This window comes from Sturnira hondurensis, unplaced genomic scaffold (genome assembly GCF_014824575.4).
Source record: "Sturnira hondurensis isolate 20B ecotype Veracruz unplaced genomic scaffold, ASM1482457v3 Scaffold0022215, whole genome shotgun sequence".
Classification (NCBI taxonomy): Eukaryota; Metazoa; Chordata; class Mammalia; order Chiroptera; family Phyllostomidae; genus Sturnira; species Sturnira hondurensis.
In genome coordinates, this window is record NW_028094846.1 from 5,991,537 (window position 1) to 6,009,786 (window position 18,250).

The following is an 18,250-nucleotide window of genomic DNA, read 5'->3' on the forward strand; positions in this document are numbered from 1 at the left end:
TCCAGGTTCAAATGAAAGGAAGACTGTGGCCCAGTAAACATTTTAAATGATAACTGAAATTTTGACTGTTGCTCTCTCAAGCACTTGCCAGGACTCTTATGATGTATGTGTAATCTAGGTGAAAACTCCCAGAACTGTTGCACCAGAGCTGGGTCAGCGATTTTCTGGAGAGTAAATAAGTCTTGCAGACGGTGAGGGTACTGACAGACCCCGGGGGAGTCCCCTGCGGTGTAATGGACACGTGTTCGTACACGTGTTCGTACACGTGTTAGCAACGTCTTCCTGTACAAGTTTAACGTAGCGGAGGTAGGGCGGCTCTTCTGACCTGACGGTCTTTCTCGAGCAACTCCACAAACGATTTCCAGTGTCTCTTTGTATGAGATGAGAGAGCAGACCTTTGAGATTTTTCCAGAGGTTCGACTGGGAAATCTGGAAGGTAGTTTTAGTGTTAAAAGACATCCTGACAATTTTATATTGTTTATAAAGATATAAATATAAAAATATTAAGAACTGATTTGGAGGAGGAGAAAATTAAAGTTGTCAGAGAAGATTTGGACAGTTGATTAAAATAGGATCCTGTGTGTCGAGAAACATACTTGGAACACTTGGTTACCTGTTCATCAAACTGACAATAAAACATTTAAAATTAAACATTGAAGGTAATGTGATTATAAAGAAGCTTAGTTCTTTCATAAGTGAGGAAACTGTCTTCTTAAATAATCGAGGCCCGATAAGGCCAGTCTAAGACGCAGACCATTTCTGCTGCAGACAAGCGGGTGTACATGACGGTGGCGGTGGACATGGTGGTCACGGAGGTGGTGGAGCCCGTCCGCTTCCTGCTGGAGACGGTCGTTCGGGTGTACCCTGCGAATGAGCGGTTTTGGTATTTCAGCAGAAAGACTTTCACGGAGACTTTCTTCATGAGGCTGAAACAGGTAAGACCTTCTTGTTCTTTTCGAATAATAACATACATATTTTTTCTGTCCTTCTTTTTAAATGCTACACTAGTTCCTTAAGAAGCAATACATTTTTTCTCTAAATGACAATCAATCAATAAAGTATTTAAAAAATCCACATCTAGGTTATGTAAGTAAAAAAAAAGCTAGTCTAATAATTGTGTAGTTTTCCCCCTAGAAACCTATACTATGTACTTGTAAAGTATCAACATACTTAATAGAAACATTGATTTTATGTCCAAAACAGCTTTTCCTCCTTTTGTATATAATAATTAAAACCAAACAGGACACAGATGTACTATACCTTTGATAAAGTTATAATGAAAAAACATTCAAGTAATACTGACTCATTGTTGTCATTATTTCTATTTATAATACTATGTGCATACAGGGTGGAGCAAAAGTAGGTTTACAGTTATGAGTAAGTGAAACACAAAGTTCATTCTTATATTATTATTTATTAATTATTGTATTATTTTCCATGTGAACAACTGTAAGCCTACTTTTGCCCCACCCCATATACTGTTTGACTTATCAGTAAGGTTATAAAATTATTTTAATATTAAATGAACAAAATTAGGGGTTCTGTGACATTCCTAAATAGGCAATGTTAGTAGGTAATATATGTAATTTTTGTTTGTAGTGAAGGAAGAAGGTGAGTATTACCAGTCATCTTCCCACTGATACTTGTTGAGTCCCTAATAATACAGCACCGTGTCAGGCACCGTATTATTTCTGATAGAAATAAACGTAGTCCCTACCCTTATGGCACTTACTTTCTAGTCCATAAGACAGCCACTAAACAAACGAAGATGACAGTAAGTGTGTAATGACATTGTAGTGAGTTCAGTGAAGGAAGAACAGGGTATGACGAGAACTGAAATATGGGGAACTTAGGAACTCAGGTTAGATTCTCTGTGGAGGTGAAGAGATCCGAGATTGCTGGGACCTTAGCAAAGCGTAGGAGCAAAGGCTGTCTCGGCAGAGAGAAGGGTAAGGATGTCCCTACACCTTGGAGCCGGGAGAGGGTTTGAAGGTTCCTAGCACTGAAACCGCGCCACAGTGGGGGAATGTAGTATCGTACTTTGGTGTGCGATGAGGCTGGGGGCACTTTACCTAGGGCTTTGTAGGCATTGCTGGGTTAGTTAACTGGCGGTTACCTTGGCTTTTCCTCCTTAAGAAAGCCATTTAGAATGGCTTTTATAAGGTAGAAATGATCTACTTCCGTGAATCAGTTGGAGGATGTAACGAATCCTCCTCCCCTTAGTGTGGGGCAGTCTCCAGAATCAGGTGGTACTTGCTTACCTGCCTGCCCTAGGATCTGTTTTTTTCTGATAGAAAAGATTGACTTCTCCCCCGATGGTCCGTAGGTTTCATTTGTTGGTTGACATGGTTCTGGAAGAACCATGCATTTGGAGTGTCATGGGAAGAAGAAAGCACTTCCAGAATTTTCTCAAACACGACATGCTGCTCTTCTGTCCAGCTCTTTCAAGAGGACCATTGAGCGTGATCTTTCAGGGCTCCCTTTCCGTTTCTAACATTGAAACACATGTTTGTGTCTTTCTCAGTCTGAGGGAAAAGGTCACACCAGTGCTGGAGATGCAATCTACGAGGTGGTGAGTCTCCAGCGAGAGTCCGAGAAGGAGCAGCCGCCCACTCCTACTAGTGGAGGGGGCCCATTGTCGCCCCAGGAGGAGGAAGCGGAAGAGGGTAAGAAGGGACACTCGCTCAGTTTCCTTTCTTTATACAGCTGCTTTGCTCAGAATCCTCAGTGGAGAGAGTGTGTATGTGTGTGTGTGTGTGTGTGTGCGCACGCATGTACGCGTGGTGGGGAGGAGTGGGGTTATTCCTAGACCCCACCACTCTCAGGCTGGATCCTGCCAGGTGCTGAGACAACCTGGTTCTTGGAGTGTCTCGGTTGTATAGTCCCGGTGTCACTTACGCAACTATTTAAATTTGGCAGCCTCGCTTTGCTGTTTGCCTCCTATTTTATTTGAAGTAGTTTTGAAGTGTTTAATGAGAAGTTTCAAATTCTCTCAAGTGCTGTTAGACTTTCAGTGGAATGTTATGTCCTACTTTTCGTGTGGCATTATTCACTTCTGACTTTTTGTCGGTGCCTTACGTAACACTTACCACTCGCTTTTTTGGAACTGTGATGTCTGCTCTGTTCGCTCCCTGGGTGCTGCTGGAGACGCCGAGCAACCTCAGGGGAGTCATGACTCGCTTGGCTCTGTGCTCAGTCCTCTTGTCAAAGAGCCTAGAGCTCAGTGGCAGAACCTCGCCCTAAGCCCTTACATGATCTGTTAGTAGAGTAGGGTTTATTAAAAATACATTTCTGGATTTATATCATCTTTGAAAAAAGCATCTTAAAGTTCTCAGTCTTTTCTCTATGACACCGTTTCTCTTGGATTGCCATAAAATAATAGTTATTTTTAGCTAATATTGAGTATTTTTTATATATCCATATTTATATATGTGTGTGCTAGACATTATTCTAGTGTTTCATTAAAAAACTATGAAGATACAATTTATGTACTGTGGAATTCACCAGTTTTAAGTGTGTAGTTTATTGAATTTTGATAACTACTGTATAACCACCAACAGAATCACAATATAAAACATTTCCATTACACAGAAGCTTCCCTCGTACCCCTTAGAGTCTGTCCTGTCCCCTCAGTGGTTCTGGCAACCACTGATCTGGTTTCTGGCAGCATGGGTACCTTTTCCACAGTTTCCTGTGGAAGGAATCATACAGTCCACAGTCTTTTGTGGGTGGCATCTTCCCTCAGTAGCATAATACTTTTGAGATTTACTGATGATGTAAAAGTATTTGGTTCCTTTTTATTGCTGAGTAGTGTCTGTTGTAAAGATATGCCACGATTTGTGTATCTGCCTAGTCACCAGTTAATGGACCTTTGAGTTGTTTCTAGCTATTGGCCATTAGCAGTAAAGCTGCTCTGAGTATTTAGGTGTAAGTCTTTGGTGAAAATACTGCTTTCATTCCTCTTGGGTAAAAACCAAGGAGTGGACTGGCTGGGTTTTATGATAAGTGTACACTTAACTTTATGAGAAAGCACTAAGCTGTATCTCAAAGTAGCTATACCATTTTCCATCTTTATCAACCACAGGAGTCAGTGCCATACCTTACCAGCGTTTGACATTGTCAGTTTAGAAGGTTTCATCCATTCGGGGGGGTATAGTGGTGCTTTGTGGTACTCATTTGCATCTCCCTCACAACTAATGATGTTGTACATCTTTCCATGTATTTGCCACTTGAATATCTTCTTGGGCAAGCGTCTATTCACATCTGTTGTACATTTTCAGATTGGGTTGTGTTTTTGTTGGCTTTCAAGATTTTTTATATGTGTTGATAAAAGCCCTTTATTAGATAGGTTTTACAGATATTTTCTCCCACTCTGTAGTTGGCCTTTTAATTTTCTGAACAATGTTTTTTGAAGAGCAAAAGTTTAATTTTGTTGAAGTCTAATTTTTTAGTGTTTTCCTTTATGATTGTGATTTAAGTTTTTATGTATGGTTGGAGGAAGGTAGAAGTCAGAGTTGTTTTGTTTTGGGCTTAAAAATAGTGACACTTATTATCTCTTATAGTTTTTGTGGATTAAAAGTTAGGAAGTAGCTTATCAGGGCAATTCTGGCTAAGAGTTTCTTACCAAGAGTCCGCTATAGTCTCGGGTTCTTAGTCATCTGCAGACTTCTTTGGATGGGGCTGCAAGCTTGGAGAAACTTCCCCAGGGCTCATTCACACAGCTGTCAAAATGATGCTGGCGGTTGGCAAAGAGCTGTGCTTCCTCTCCACAGAGGCCTCCCCGTGGGGTTGCTCGGGTTTGCTCATGGCGCAGTGGCTCGCCTCCCCAGGTGGCCGTCCAAGACACCAGCCAGGGGAGGCTGCAGTGCCTTTGGTGTCCTGGCCTTGGAGCATGCAGCGCACCTCTGCAGTGCTCTGTCGGTCTCAGAGTTTGGCCCTCATTCCCACGGGGTGACTCTGCCGTGTTCTGTAAGAATACAGCCTCTACAAGACGCCCAAGAACAGTGGGGCCGTCTTCATCCTAGCCGACATGAGGAGGAAGAGAGATCATACAGAGAAGAATTTGGGGCCAGACTGAAAGTTCTGTGCCTGTTACTTTTTGCTGAACAAGAACCTGGGGGTGGTTGGGGAATGTAATTGAGCCGTGCGCTCAGGAAGAAGACTAGACAGGCATGCCAAGCGTCTACCAGCAAGTTATCTAAACACAAGATTTCAGGCAATTTCTTGTGAAACTTCCACACCCTTTAGAAATGAAAAATATATCGAACTAGAATGGGGAAAGAGCAAAAGTAATAGAATGGCAGGCACTTCTCTGTAAGAATACATTGCACAATTTAGTATCACGTAATTATACCTTTTAATTTAGTAAATACAGTTCCTCCTTGCTATCCTATTAAGTCAAAAGAAGGATAGCTAGCTAACATGGCTTAAGTATCTGTTTTGTGCAATATAATGCATTAGTATTTAATAGACCTAATTTTATATTATACTTACATTAGCTCTGAGCTATAATATTATCATCTTTACATGTCATGTGAGAAAATAGATGTAAAAGTTTTAGGTAAATCACTTGAGGTCATTGGGCTAAAAAAGTATGATATACAGAATTCAAACCTGTGTCAGTCCACCAAGAGGCCATGGGTTTTCATGGCTCACTAAATCAAGGGCTTTTCATTTAAATAGCTGGGTTGGTTTAACTTCACTCCTACTTGTTTAAAAGGTAGTCTTTTTGGTATTCCCTGTGCAGACAACGTATTCTCTTTTTCTAAAATTATATTTTATTGATTATGCTATTACAGTTGTCCTGATCTTTCTCCTCCCTCCCACTCAGCACCCCCCACTCCCTCAGGCAGTCCCCACACCATTGTTCATGCCCATGGGTCATACGTAGGTTCTTATACTGTATTTTACATCTCCATGGCTATTCTGTGACTACCAATTTGCCTGTTTGCACTTCCTAACCCCCTCACCTCTTCACCCATTCCCCCCACCCTCACCATTTGGCAACTGTCAAAACATTCTCTGTATCCATGATTCTGTCTCTGTTCTTGTTTGCTTAGTTTGTTTTTTAGATTTAGTTGTTGATAGATATGTATTTATTGCCATTTTATTGTTCATAGTTTTGATCTTATTTTTCTTAAATAAGTCCCTTAACACTACACCCCTAATTGTTTAAAAGGTAGTGTTTTTAGGATTCCCCGTACAGACAGCGTATTCTCAATCTTACATGTTCTAGATCATGTCCTCAGTCTGTCTAGAATTACAGGTTCACATCGAAGGATGTGATATGAAAGTACAACGTGAGAGCACACAGCGCTGTTGTGTGTGGAAGCACTGTGGAAGAGCGATGTCAAGCGTGCACTGAACTGTGCGTTCAAAAAGAACTTTAGATACAGAATTTAAAAATTACTTCAGCCAAAAGCTACACATACTTCATTCAAGGACAGGCTGTGGGAAAGTCCGTTGGCAGCTATAGTAATCTCTTCAAAAGAAGTCTTTAAGACACACAAGCACACCTTTAGATGGGAAGGCATTTTTTAATCCAGAGATAATCACTTCAGAGGTGTTGAGATTTGAAAGTTGTGCCGATGAGTACTTTAATGGAAGGGCCATTTACTTATGGAAAGCAACATTACTAGAAAACTGGTAGATTTAGAAGTAAATGACAAGCCAACAATCCCAATTTTGGCTCATTATTAATCAGCTGAATGTCCAGAAATACCCACTTTCAGGATCTTAAAATTGTGTGGGTGGGCATTGGCAAGGCCGTCATTTTTTATTCTTAGCAGAGAGCTAAATTTAAATCACGGGAAATTTAAATTAAGAAAAGGGAAATTTAAATTTAAAATTAAAATACACTTTAATTTTTAATGTATTTTATTGATTATGCCGTTACAGTTGTCTCATTTCCCCCCTCACTCCCCTCCGCCCTGCACACTCCCTCCCACCCACATTCTCCCCCTTTAGTTCATGTCCGTGGGTTATACATATAAGTTCTTTGGCTTCTACATTTCCTACACTATTCTTACCCTTCTCCTGTCTATTTTCTACCTACCATCTATGCTACCTACTCTCTGTACCTTTTCTCTCTCTCTCCCCTTCCCCCTTCTACTTTCCCATCGATAACCCTCCATGTGATCTCCATTTCCGTGTTTCTATTCCTGTTCTAGTTGTGTGCTTAGTTTGCTTTTGTTTCTGTTTTAGGTGTGGTTGTTAATGATTGTGAGTTTGCTGTCATTTTACTATACATGTTTCTTTATCTTAGATAAGTCCCTTTAACATTTCATATAATAAGGTCCTGGTGATGGCGAACTCCTTGAACTTGACCTTCTCTGAGAAGCACTTTATCTGCCCTTCCATTCTAAATGAAAGCTTTGCTGGATAGAGCAATTGTGGCTGTAGGTCTTTGGATTTCATGACTTGGAATACTTCTTTCCAGCCCCTTCTTGCCTGTAAGGTCTCTTTTGAGAAATCAGCTGGCAGTCTGATGGGAACTCCTTTGTAGGTAACTGTCTCCTTATCTCTTGCTGCTTCTAGGATTCTCACCTTCATTTTAATCTTGGTTAATGTAATTATGATGTGCCTTGGTGTGTTCCTTCTTGGGTCCAACTTCTTTGGGACTCTCTGAGCTTCCTGGACTTCCTGGAAGTCTATTTCTTTTGCCAGATTAGGGAAGTTCTCCTTCATTATTTGTTCAAATAAAATTTCCCCTTGTTGCTCTTCCTCTTTTCCTTCTGACACCCCTATAATTCAGATGTTGGAACGTTTAAAGATATCCTGGAGGTTCCTAAGCCTCTCCTCATATTTTTTAATTCTTGTTTCTTCATTCTTTTCTGGTTGGATGTTTCTTCCTTCTGGTCCACACTGTTGATTTGAGTCCCAGTTTCCTTTCTGTCACTGTTGGTTCCCTGTACATTTTCCTTTATTTCACTTAGTGTGGCCTTCACTTTTTTCATCTGATTTGTGACCAAATTCAACCAATTCTGTGAGCATCCTGGTCACCAGTGTTTTGAACTGTGCATCTCATGGGTTGGCTATCTCTTCATCCCTTAGTTGTATTTTTTTCTGGAGCTTTAATCTGTTCTTTTGGGTTTTTGTCTTGATGCCCCTGTTACCTAGTGAGGGGCGGAGCCTTAGGTGTTCACCAGGGTGGGGCACCCAGTCACAGGGTTGTGACACTGTATGTGTGGTGGCGGGGAGCGTCCGAGAGGGAACAATGGAGCTTGCTCCGCTCTCTGCCTGATTTCAGTCACTTCCACCCCTTCCTCCAAGCAAACTGGGCCCTTCTGGTGCTGGTTCCTGGGTGTGTAGATGGGTTTGTATAGTTCTAGGACCCATTGGGTTTCTCCAGTGAACTCTCCTGTGAGGCTGGGAGTTTCTCCCAGTACCTCAACCCCCACAGGTGTTTTCAGTCAATATTTTGAGGCTTTATTTCACTGCGCTGGTCCCCTGGTCCAGTTCATACTGATCCCCAGTTGTTCCTCCCAGTTTATCTGTGCTCGAATGTGGGACCCCCCAGTTCTCAATCCACTGCCTCGCTGGTCCACCAGCCTCCGGCTCGCCAAGAGCCCTCTCTACCAGGACGCCCGTCTCCGCCCCTCTTACTGGTCTGGTCTGAATGAATGTGTCTTTAACTCCTTGGTTATCAGACTTCCATACAGTTTGATTTTCCTTCAGTTCTGGTTGCTTTTTGTTTTTAAATTGTTGTTGTCCTTCTTTTGGTTGTGGGAGGAGGCACAGTGTGTTTACCTACACCTTCATCTTGGCTGGAAGTCCCCAAGGTTTCCTTTTTTTAAAGAAAGATTTTATTTATTTACTTTTGGATAGAGGGGAACAGAGGGAGAAAGGGAGAGAAACAGTGATGTGGGAGAGAAACATTCATCAGCTACCTCTTGCACACCCCCACCTGAGCACATGGCCTGCAACCCAGGCATGTGCCCTGACCAGGAATCCACTGAGCCACACCAGCCTGGGCAAGTTTCATTTTTGACGTAGCCATTTTGACAGATTTTTTTTTGACACAGTTGTGTCAGAATGGCTACCTAAAAATGTAAGGAACGAGGGAAGAGGAGATAAATTTGAGAATATTCTGGAGGTAAAAATCATCGAGGCTTATAAATTAATTGGATATCCTGGGCAGCAGAGGAGAAAGGAGGAGAAAGAATCAAAGGTTATATCCAGGCTTCTGGCATAGGTACCAGTCATTGAGAGAGGGAACTCAGGAACAGAGAGAGTGGGTTGGGGGTGGGGGTCGGATTCATTCAGTTTTAGACATTGGTGAGTTTGAACGCACTTGTGGCACATGAAAGTGGAATGATTTTTCACATATTAGAAATGGCCTCAGACTGAGAGAAGGTAAAGATTTGAGAGTCATCAGCATGAAGCAGTGAGAATGGCTGAAATTTCCTTGGGGGAAAATACGGGAGATGTGGGTTGAAAGTATAGTGTAGGAGATCAGTAACATTTTGGGGGTAGATTCAGAAAGGGATCTAAGCTAAGCTAAGAGTGTAGTAATGGACAAGGAATGGAAGTTTGCAAGGAGGGAGTGAAAGGCAGTACTGTCCAATGAAATACAAAGGTCCATCTTGAGAAAGACCAAAAGTCATTCCTTGGATTTGGTAGATTTGAGAGGTGACTGGCCCCAGTGAGGGTGACTTTAGTAAAGTTGGGGACTGACGGTCAACTGGAGGTGAGGAAGGAGAGAAACAGTTCTTTTAAGACGGTTGATGAGAAGAAGAGGAGGGAGCTTGGACTAAACCCACGGGGCTGCATCCGGCCAACAAAGGGCGTTTTTAGGGCAGAAGAGATCCGAGCTCATCTGCAACTGCAAAGGACGAGCTCCAACTAGGGAGGAGCTGCCTGGCCGACACTGAACCACGCAGCCGGTTCCCAGTGTGCTTCCTGTCTTTCCAAATGCAGTCACTCTGCTTAGAGGCTTGTCCTCTTACCTCTGCCCAGGTAAGCTCTTCAACAAAGGCGTGCTAGCAGGTGAAAGAAAATGGTAATTTTCCGTAAAATTGTTTCACAATATTTTCTATGGCATTTTTAGTAAGTTGCTCAGACAATTTACATGTAAAACACATTTAATGCAGAATGGCTGAGTGAGGAGCTTGGCAAATTTATCTACCAAAGATCAATGATGGAAGTTGATAAAACTGTCAAAAAAACAGTCAGTTTAGGGCTTGAGAAAGTGACTAGAACCTAAAAAAATTGAAAGATGATGACTCAAGACAAACGACTGGCCCTGTAAGCACAGCCTGGTGTGTTAGCCCCAGTCCGGTGCTCACTGCCACCACCGGCTGTGTCGGGGTGGATTTACTGGGCGAGCTGCGGAGACGGGTAGCTCGCCTTCCGTTAGAAGGGGCTGTCTTGATTTGGAGCAAACACAGAAAATCCCATGTTTCTGGAACATTGTTGGAAACAGTAGTGATTTTTGCTGCAAAAGAATGGGAAGGCCAATAGGTAGCCAGTCGCATGAGGTTGTTATTCTGGAGGGAAGCCACAGATCGGCCAGAGGTTTAGCCAGGAGATCTGAGGAGTGATTGGGCTTTCACGAGATCCACCATGTGGCTGGGTCTGGAAGGCTGTGTGCGTGTGCAAGGCCGTGTGTACGCCTGGGAGAGACCAGAGAGGCCCTGACAAGTCACACCCATGCTCACGAAGGCCTTGCCTGTGTGTGTGGAGGTGTGTTTTCAGAATTCTGTCTTCTGAGTGGTTTTGCTGCGTTCTTCTTGATTCTGTGGAGAGAACTGTATTCCAGGTGGAGTGGATGGCTGAAGCCTGGGTCTCCGGCAGTGGAGCCCTTAGACTTTCTCTGTGAGCCAGTGGCAACTTCTCAGAGTCCAGAATCTGGCCTCCCCTGGTCCTGTCAGTGCCTGTGCTGAATTATTGCAGTGCCTCCTGCCTGGTCCCCTGCCTGCCATCCTGTTCCCGCCCCTGGTCTCTGGTCCACACACCAGCTGTAGTCATCCTTTTGAAATGTGTCAGTTCACGTTACTTTGCTGCTTAAAACTTCCTTCTGTTGGCTTCTCATTTCATCAGCCAGGTCTGCCCTTTTATCATGGTTTACGAGGCCATATTCGATCTTGCTCTCTGACTGTTACCTTCCCAGCCTCATCTCCTACCACTCTCTGCCTCGTGGGTCCCACATGTGTCCGTTGCCATTCTGCTGACACACCACCTTGGGGATTCTCCTAGATTGCCGCGCTTCTCTGTCCCCCTCTCCCCAGTCTTTGCTCAGATGCCACCTTCTCAGGGAGGCCCTGCCTGCTCAGGCAGTAGTATGAATAATAACGAGTGAACAATTAATAAATAAATACTATATATTATAATAATGAATGAATATTTTTCTTCTTATGCCAAAAAATAATTCAATACTGAGGAAGATTAGAAAAACACAGGTAAGATTTCTGGAATTGAATTTAACATTGTGAAAAACATACATAAAACTCCATTTATCATTTTTATGCATGGCTGAATAAAAACAAGTCATCAGATTTGTTTTTCTCTAACATTTTTTCACTTCTTAACAATTTTTCGCTACTTGAAATGTACCTTGTCTTTTGAAAATGCATTAGCCATCACCTTAAATTAAAAAGCTACAAAAAACACAGAGTAAGAAGTAATCATTTCTTTTCTTTTATAGATCGGGCATTTCATACATTTTCAATACACTTTATTATTAGTTCTGTAATTGACATTTCTGTCAACGCAAGCATCAAAAGTTAGGGCCGGAGGCGGCATAGAAATGTTTTCCTGCTGGGGGTGGGAATATTTTTATTTAATTATTTTCAACAATTTGCCTGTCAAAGCAAAAATGGCAGTTCAAGTCACTCTAACTTGTCTTGCCTTAGCTTGTAATTTAACTAAAATCGGATACGGATTTAAAAGAACTAAAATTGCTTTTTAATTTTTGGGGAAAGATCTAAAGTAAAATGAATTAAGGTATCTTTGCATATTTTTTCAAATGCTGTTCAAAAAATGAAGTATGTTAAATAGTATTTGAATGCAAGGAGTCTTAGCAGAAAGTTAATTTCATCAATGCGTCATTAAAGAGATTATTTTAAAATTACCTTGTCAGGTTTATAGACTCCCACATGTTCTGAATTGCTCCTGCTTTTGAAATTTGAGGTGCACTGTTACTACTCATCTGAATTTCAAACTGACTTGCTATTGGTTGACCTCATACTGGTGCACTGAGTCCTCATTTAATGTCATTGATAGGTTCTTATACATATAGGTTCTTGTACTTTTAGGTTTTATAGGTGTAAGGGAAATGATGTATAAGGAAACCATTTTTACCATGGGCTAATTACAAAGGAGAGTGAAATCCCTGTGGCATCTCATCAACGTTGTCACAGAAAGATGTTGAACATTACGACTATGTTATTGGAGGACCTGCTGTATTTACTTACTCGTAACATGGATAGTACGTTACAAGAAGGAAACAGATAGCAAGTACAGTATGGTTTGCTCTAGGTTTGCCCAAGTACTTGTAAAATTCCAGATTCACAGTAATATTAGGTAAGCTTTACTCTTGGTTGGTTTGCTTTTTGTGTTTAATATGGTCTGGATTTTTTTTTGTTTTTGTATTTGCATCGGTATTTAAAATGTTATCTATAAATTTTTTCCCCTTAATTTAAGTGACCATTAGCTGTATAATACTACTTTTAACTCATTATAACTAGAGAGCGAAATATCCTTAAACTTAACTAGAAGCTTATTTTCTTTTAATCTCTTAATTTTTTATGGCCAGATTAGAGAATAAAATCTCTAGTAGCTTTTGCTACAGAAACCAGTTTGCAAGTGAAAATTCTTTATATTCAAATAAGGTAGAGGGTATCTAAAAGAAACGAGTTTTTAAAGAGGGTGTAATGACCATATAGCAGTTGTACGTGGCAAGCACCAGCTAATGAAGTGCTCCCAGACTTTAAATGCACACATGTTACTTGAAACCTTGTTCAGATAAAGTCTTTATTTTAATGTCTAGGATGAGGCCTGATCTGCGTTTCTAAAAAAAAACGTACAGTGCACTGCTCTGGGTTCCACCAAACTTCCAGTAACAGACATTTAAATTGCCTACTCACGTAAATGTATTTAATCCTATACCAACCCTGTAAGGATGATGCTATTATTATATCCATTTTAGATGAGGAGACATGTTCCAGACAAATAATTTTGATATGCTAGTTACTGTTTCTTTTCCGATCAGACACCTTCTGTATTTATAAATTGTGCGTGTATGGGGGTGGGGAGAGAAAGATAGGGAGGAAAGAACTTTATATACTGTTGTTTCATTCTTATGTTTTTACATGATCTATTTTAGCAAACTAAAGTGACTGAAAAATATATTTGAGAAGGGAAGGAATTTTGAGAGAAAGTGGAGGTAGCAAGTATATTATTATAGTTCTCTATTGCTCCATAACAAATTGCCAAACCATTTAACCTCTAAAAACAACAACATTTATTATCTCATAGTTTCCACGGATCAAAGTCTGGGGTTGGCTTAGCCAGGCCCTCTGTTCAGGGTCTCATGAGGCTCTAATTCAAGTTTTGGTCAGGGCTTGGGTCTCATCTGAGGCTTGCTCTTCTCTTCCAAGCTCATGTGGTTGTTGGCAGAATGGATTTGCCTGCAGCTATAGAACCCATGTGGGCCCGCGTCTTCAAGGCCAGCAGGAGGCGCTCTCTACTTTAAGAAAGGCTCAAGCCTTCTTTTAAGGCCTCACGCGATTAGGTCAGGTGAGGGGTAGTCTCCTCTGGATTAACTTGACGTCCGACTGGTTTGCAGCCTTACAGCTGCGGAATCCCTTCACCTTTGCCATAAGCGCAGCCTAGTCAGAGCCATGACACCGTCCTGTTCACGGGGCCCACCCGCATGCCAGGGCGAGGATTGCACAGGCTGCACCAACGAGGAGGCAGGAGTCTTGGGGCCACCTTAGAACTGTGTCACAGAGAGCTGTGGACCCAAATGCAGTAAACTATCATTTTCAAGCTTCTGTTATGTAACAGCCACTTTTGCATGCATTGTCTCAATTGTTATTGTAACTGTGCAAGGTAGGAACTATTCTGCTCCCCATTCTGTGTGTACCTCACGTTTCCTATTGGACTAGGCCTGTCAATATATGTGGCAGTAGCTAAACAAAAAGCAAGCTAAGAAACCCCTTAGAATAGTGCGTGGTGCTTTGCCAAATGGAGTATGATTTGGAATAGGAGGCATTGATTGCTATTGGCTTCTAGTGTCTTTTCTTGAACTGTGTCCTTCACCTGTGAGGCCCTCATGATCTTGGCCTGTGGAAGCTAGGGTGTAAATGCCAGTTTCCTCACGATACCTCCACTTACCCCGTCCGAAGTGATCTCTTGTTTCCTGAATGTAGTGCCCACTGTAGTGTTGCTTAATGGCATTTATGATATTCCACGTTGAATCATAGCTGCATGTATCTTCTCTTTCTGCTTGAATGAAAATTCTAAATTTTGATCCTCCTTCTTCTTTGCACCAATCTCTGCTGGGCTCCTTAGTTCAACACAGCAGGTCACCAGTAAATGCTAGTTTTAGTTCACTTTCAACACAGTGGGTCACCAGTAAACGCTACCTTTAATTCCCTTTCCCTGAGTTCGAGAGTGTCTCAAACTGAGTGTCTCTCAAACTCAGGGAAAGTTTCAGAGAGTGGAATTTGCAGGAGTAGAAAGTAGGAAGCATAGCATTTTGACATTTGTGGAACCTGAACTGTGAATGTTACCCAGTGAATGGAAGGTTGGAGAGGCAGCTGGAGAGCAGGCCTTGGAGCGCCTCCCGAGAAACGTCCAACAGAGCAGACTTGAATTTTGTAAGGCAGTGCAGGGTCTTTGAGCTAGGGCAGGGCGTGAACCGAACTTTGAATTTGGGAGAGTAAGCTGGCGGTAAGCTATGTAAAATGCAGATAAGAACAGTGAGGAATCTATGGTATGCACATCTAATTTGAGGAGCTACAGCTTGAACTAGGGTGCTGGCCCTAGAAATAGACAGTGAACAGTTTTAGGGAAATGATGGACAGGAGAAGGTGAGTGAGTCATACCTGTGTTCAATGGCTCGGTGCTGGGTGAACGTGCCCAGGAAGAGAGCGTATTTGTATGTTAATCCATTTCATTCAGTTAGGAAATGTTTGTGTACCGACTGTATTTTCAGCCACTATGCTTGATTCTGAGAATGACAAAAATTAAGTCTTTAATCAAGACTTAATTTTAGGCCCTGGCTGCATAGCTCAGTGGATTGAGCACAGGCCTGCGAACCAGAGGATCTAGGTTTGATTCCCAGTCAGGGCACGTGCCTGGGTTGCAGGTCAATTCCCAGCAGGGGAAGCACAAGAGGCAACCACACACTGATGTTTCTCTCCCTCTCTCCTTCCCTTCCCCTCTAAAGATAAATAAATAAAATCTTAAAAAATAAAAAAAAAGACAATTTTAGGTGGGAATAAACATGTTCAGTCATTGCAGGAATGAAGAAATACCGTGCGACAGCACAACGTGTACTGTATTGGACCCAGATATAACCATGTGCCAAGTGTGTGCTTAGTCCCGAGTGCTGCGAGGTGTTTTAAGGTGGTTTAGGGTGTCATTGGGCTCTCGGCCTCTTCCACTACAGACACCAGTGGTGTCCGCAGCTGCGACCCAGCCGTTGGGCGCTTGGGTGTGATCGGTCCCACACCAACTGAACTCAAGTACTGAGTGCTAATCTTCACCCCTGTGATTTGTATTTTGTTAAAAAAATTATGGTACAAAACTGTGGTGTTGAATTCATGAGAGGAATCTGTTAAGGTCTAACCTTATTCCACTTCAACCATGTAGTACTCTTTATATTTTGAAATACAGTGCCTATAAAGAGTGAAAATTAATAGCATTCAATAGATAGTAAACAACATTCTCGTGTTTCTAGGTTGGTTTCTAAATTGGGTTTATTCGTACTTTGTAGATAAATTGTTTATATTTTCAAAACATTTATATAAAGATTCGCTATCAAGAATTAAGTGATCATGTTTCCCGTTATGATATGTTAAAAATATTCATTTCAGAAGTTAAAAGATTAATTTTGAATTAGCCAATACCCCCATAGAGAGTTATCCCTAGTGCTTTCTTAATTAGTGCTGTTTTCCTGTCATTCTGTAGGCAGACAATTGTCCTTCATCATCTTTCTAACTTCAAGGTTCTTGGAAAATGGAGATTAAAATTAGTTTTTAATTTATTTTAGAGACATTGTTACAATGCTGTCTTTATAATCCCCCTACTAACACTTTGTGAAAATGTTATAGAATAAGAGGAAGGTTGGATAGGAGAGAATACTGGAAGATAAGAGTGAGGTGGAGTGAAGTAAAATTTGGTTCTGCAAACTGAGATTAGCACGGAGGCCGGTGTTACCTGGGGTTTGGATGGAAACTCGTGTTTCTCATCGATACTATTCAGAGTTGATGTTATATACCTGGATATTTTTATTTGAAATCCTTGCAGTTTAGCTGAAATGGGATTTCTTCCCTTTTCATTAAAACTCCTTTCTCTTACTTAATTTAATTCATGGAATAATTGGGCATTGAGGGGAAAACCTCTGCTATCTGAAGTTTTAAGATAATACAAAATTTTATTCCCATTTCTTTTTTCAAGGAAAACAATTCTCTCATGACTTGAGGATTTTTTGTTTTATCTTTTTGAAGTACGTTTCAAATATATAGAAATCTTGCATATTTACATGCAAAGCAGTCATGTTGCAAATAAAGTTATATGCTGATGCTTTTTTGAGGACTGGAAGGCTTAATTTGATTCCATAAACGTCTTTGGATAGTAGAGCTGACCTCTAAGTGATGAATGAGTAACCTTTGCTCCTGAGGGTCAGCGAAACAGGCGAAAGGCCACCTGGTTGTTATGTAGGTTTGACTTGATTTTACTTATCTCTATATTAACACTTTTATGTGTGATTATATTTTCCTAAGTGGTCTAGTAAAGCATGTGTTTGTAAAGCTTGTCTAGACCCAGCATGGTGAGAAGAAGACTTTGTTCGTGATGATGTATCAATAGCACTGTGAGTGGTGGCCTCATAGAGGGAGGAGGCTGCTTAGAAACAGGCTGGAGTTGGTAAAGTGATGATCACTGTTGACAAATGATGAACCAAATGTAACTGAAAAGTCCCGAGTGGAGTTTCTCTGAGATAACCGTATAGTAATCGTGTTCTGTGTTCCCTAGCAAATGTTGTTGATATGTTTGTCATTTCACTTTTTCCAAGTACATGAATCAACTAAAATGGTTTTTGACTGAGAACATTGTTTATTTTATCAAATCTCTAAGACCTTTAAATAAATGAACAGAACTACTGAGAAATTGTCTGTGTGAAGCCAGTCACAGATTTATGATTTGGGAAGGTAAGCAGCTTTGTATTACTTAGAGAACAAACACACAAACATAGATGGAGTTTTCTTTCCCTTATTGTTTCAACTATTTAAATTAATATAAAACGGACTCCTACTGCCCATGAATTCTAATTCTCAGGAGAAATATGTTGTTTTTTCCAAAAGGAACTTTGCATATATCCAGTTTGTCAACTTGCTTTTCTCATTAAATAACCCATTGTGAACACTGCATTAAACTATTTCTCACTCTTTTTAATTGCACATAGAATTTTCTGGCATGCATATAGTATAATTCACATTTCCGTTTCTCTGTTGAAGATTCTAAGAGCGATTTCCATTTTTTCTTTTTTTGCTGTTGCAAATGTTGTAAAGAGTAGTCTTTTGTGCACAGATTTGCTGAAGCACACATGCGGATTTCTGATCTGGTGAGCCAGGCACTGGTTGTTGCAGCTGCGACCAAATTGCTCTCGGGAAAGACTGCAGGTGTGTGCCCGTCCCAGGAGAGCATCTGAGTGCCCTCTCTCCCTCGGGCCTTCACCAATGACAGATACTATGTCTTTTAAGTCTTTACTGCCCTGATTGGAGATACATAGCATCTCATTTTACTTACATTTGCCTGATGACAAATGAGGTTGAGCATGTTTTATATGTTCATTAGGTAATACATTTTAATTTTGTAAGTGCCTATCTGATGGTTAAACCTCGTCTGCACTGCTCTTCCTATCGGACATTTACAATTTCGTAATGCCCACAGTCAGACTGTCAGCCTCTCCTCAGGTTTGCCTGCCTGTCTGCCTGCGTGCTAGTCTGAAGGGGAGTCAGGAGGGCAGTGAGCATTGCTCTGCAGGAGTGGGGGTGAGGCATGAGAACCCTCCTCTCCAGTC

At 41.4% G+C, this 18,250-nt stretch overlaps 1 protein-coding gene across 7 annotated transcripts in view; it reads left to right on the forward strand.

Annotated features, from left to right (window-relative positions):
• Positions 1–18,250, forward strand: part of RABGAP1L (RAB GTPase activating protein 1 like) — a 448,545-nt gene that overhangs the window by 94,439 nt on the left and 335,856 nt on the right. For all 7 annotated transcript variants that reach the window (XM_037035334.1, XM_037035336.1, XM_037035337.1 and 4 more), the window contains 2 exons: positions 769–935; positions 2,525–2,666. In XM_037035334.1, the coding sequence (XP_036891229.1) occupies positions 769–935; positions 2,525–2,666 (309 nt within the window). The remainder of the gene's footprint in view (positions 1–768; positions 936–2,524; positions 2,667–18,250) is intronic.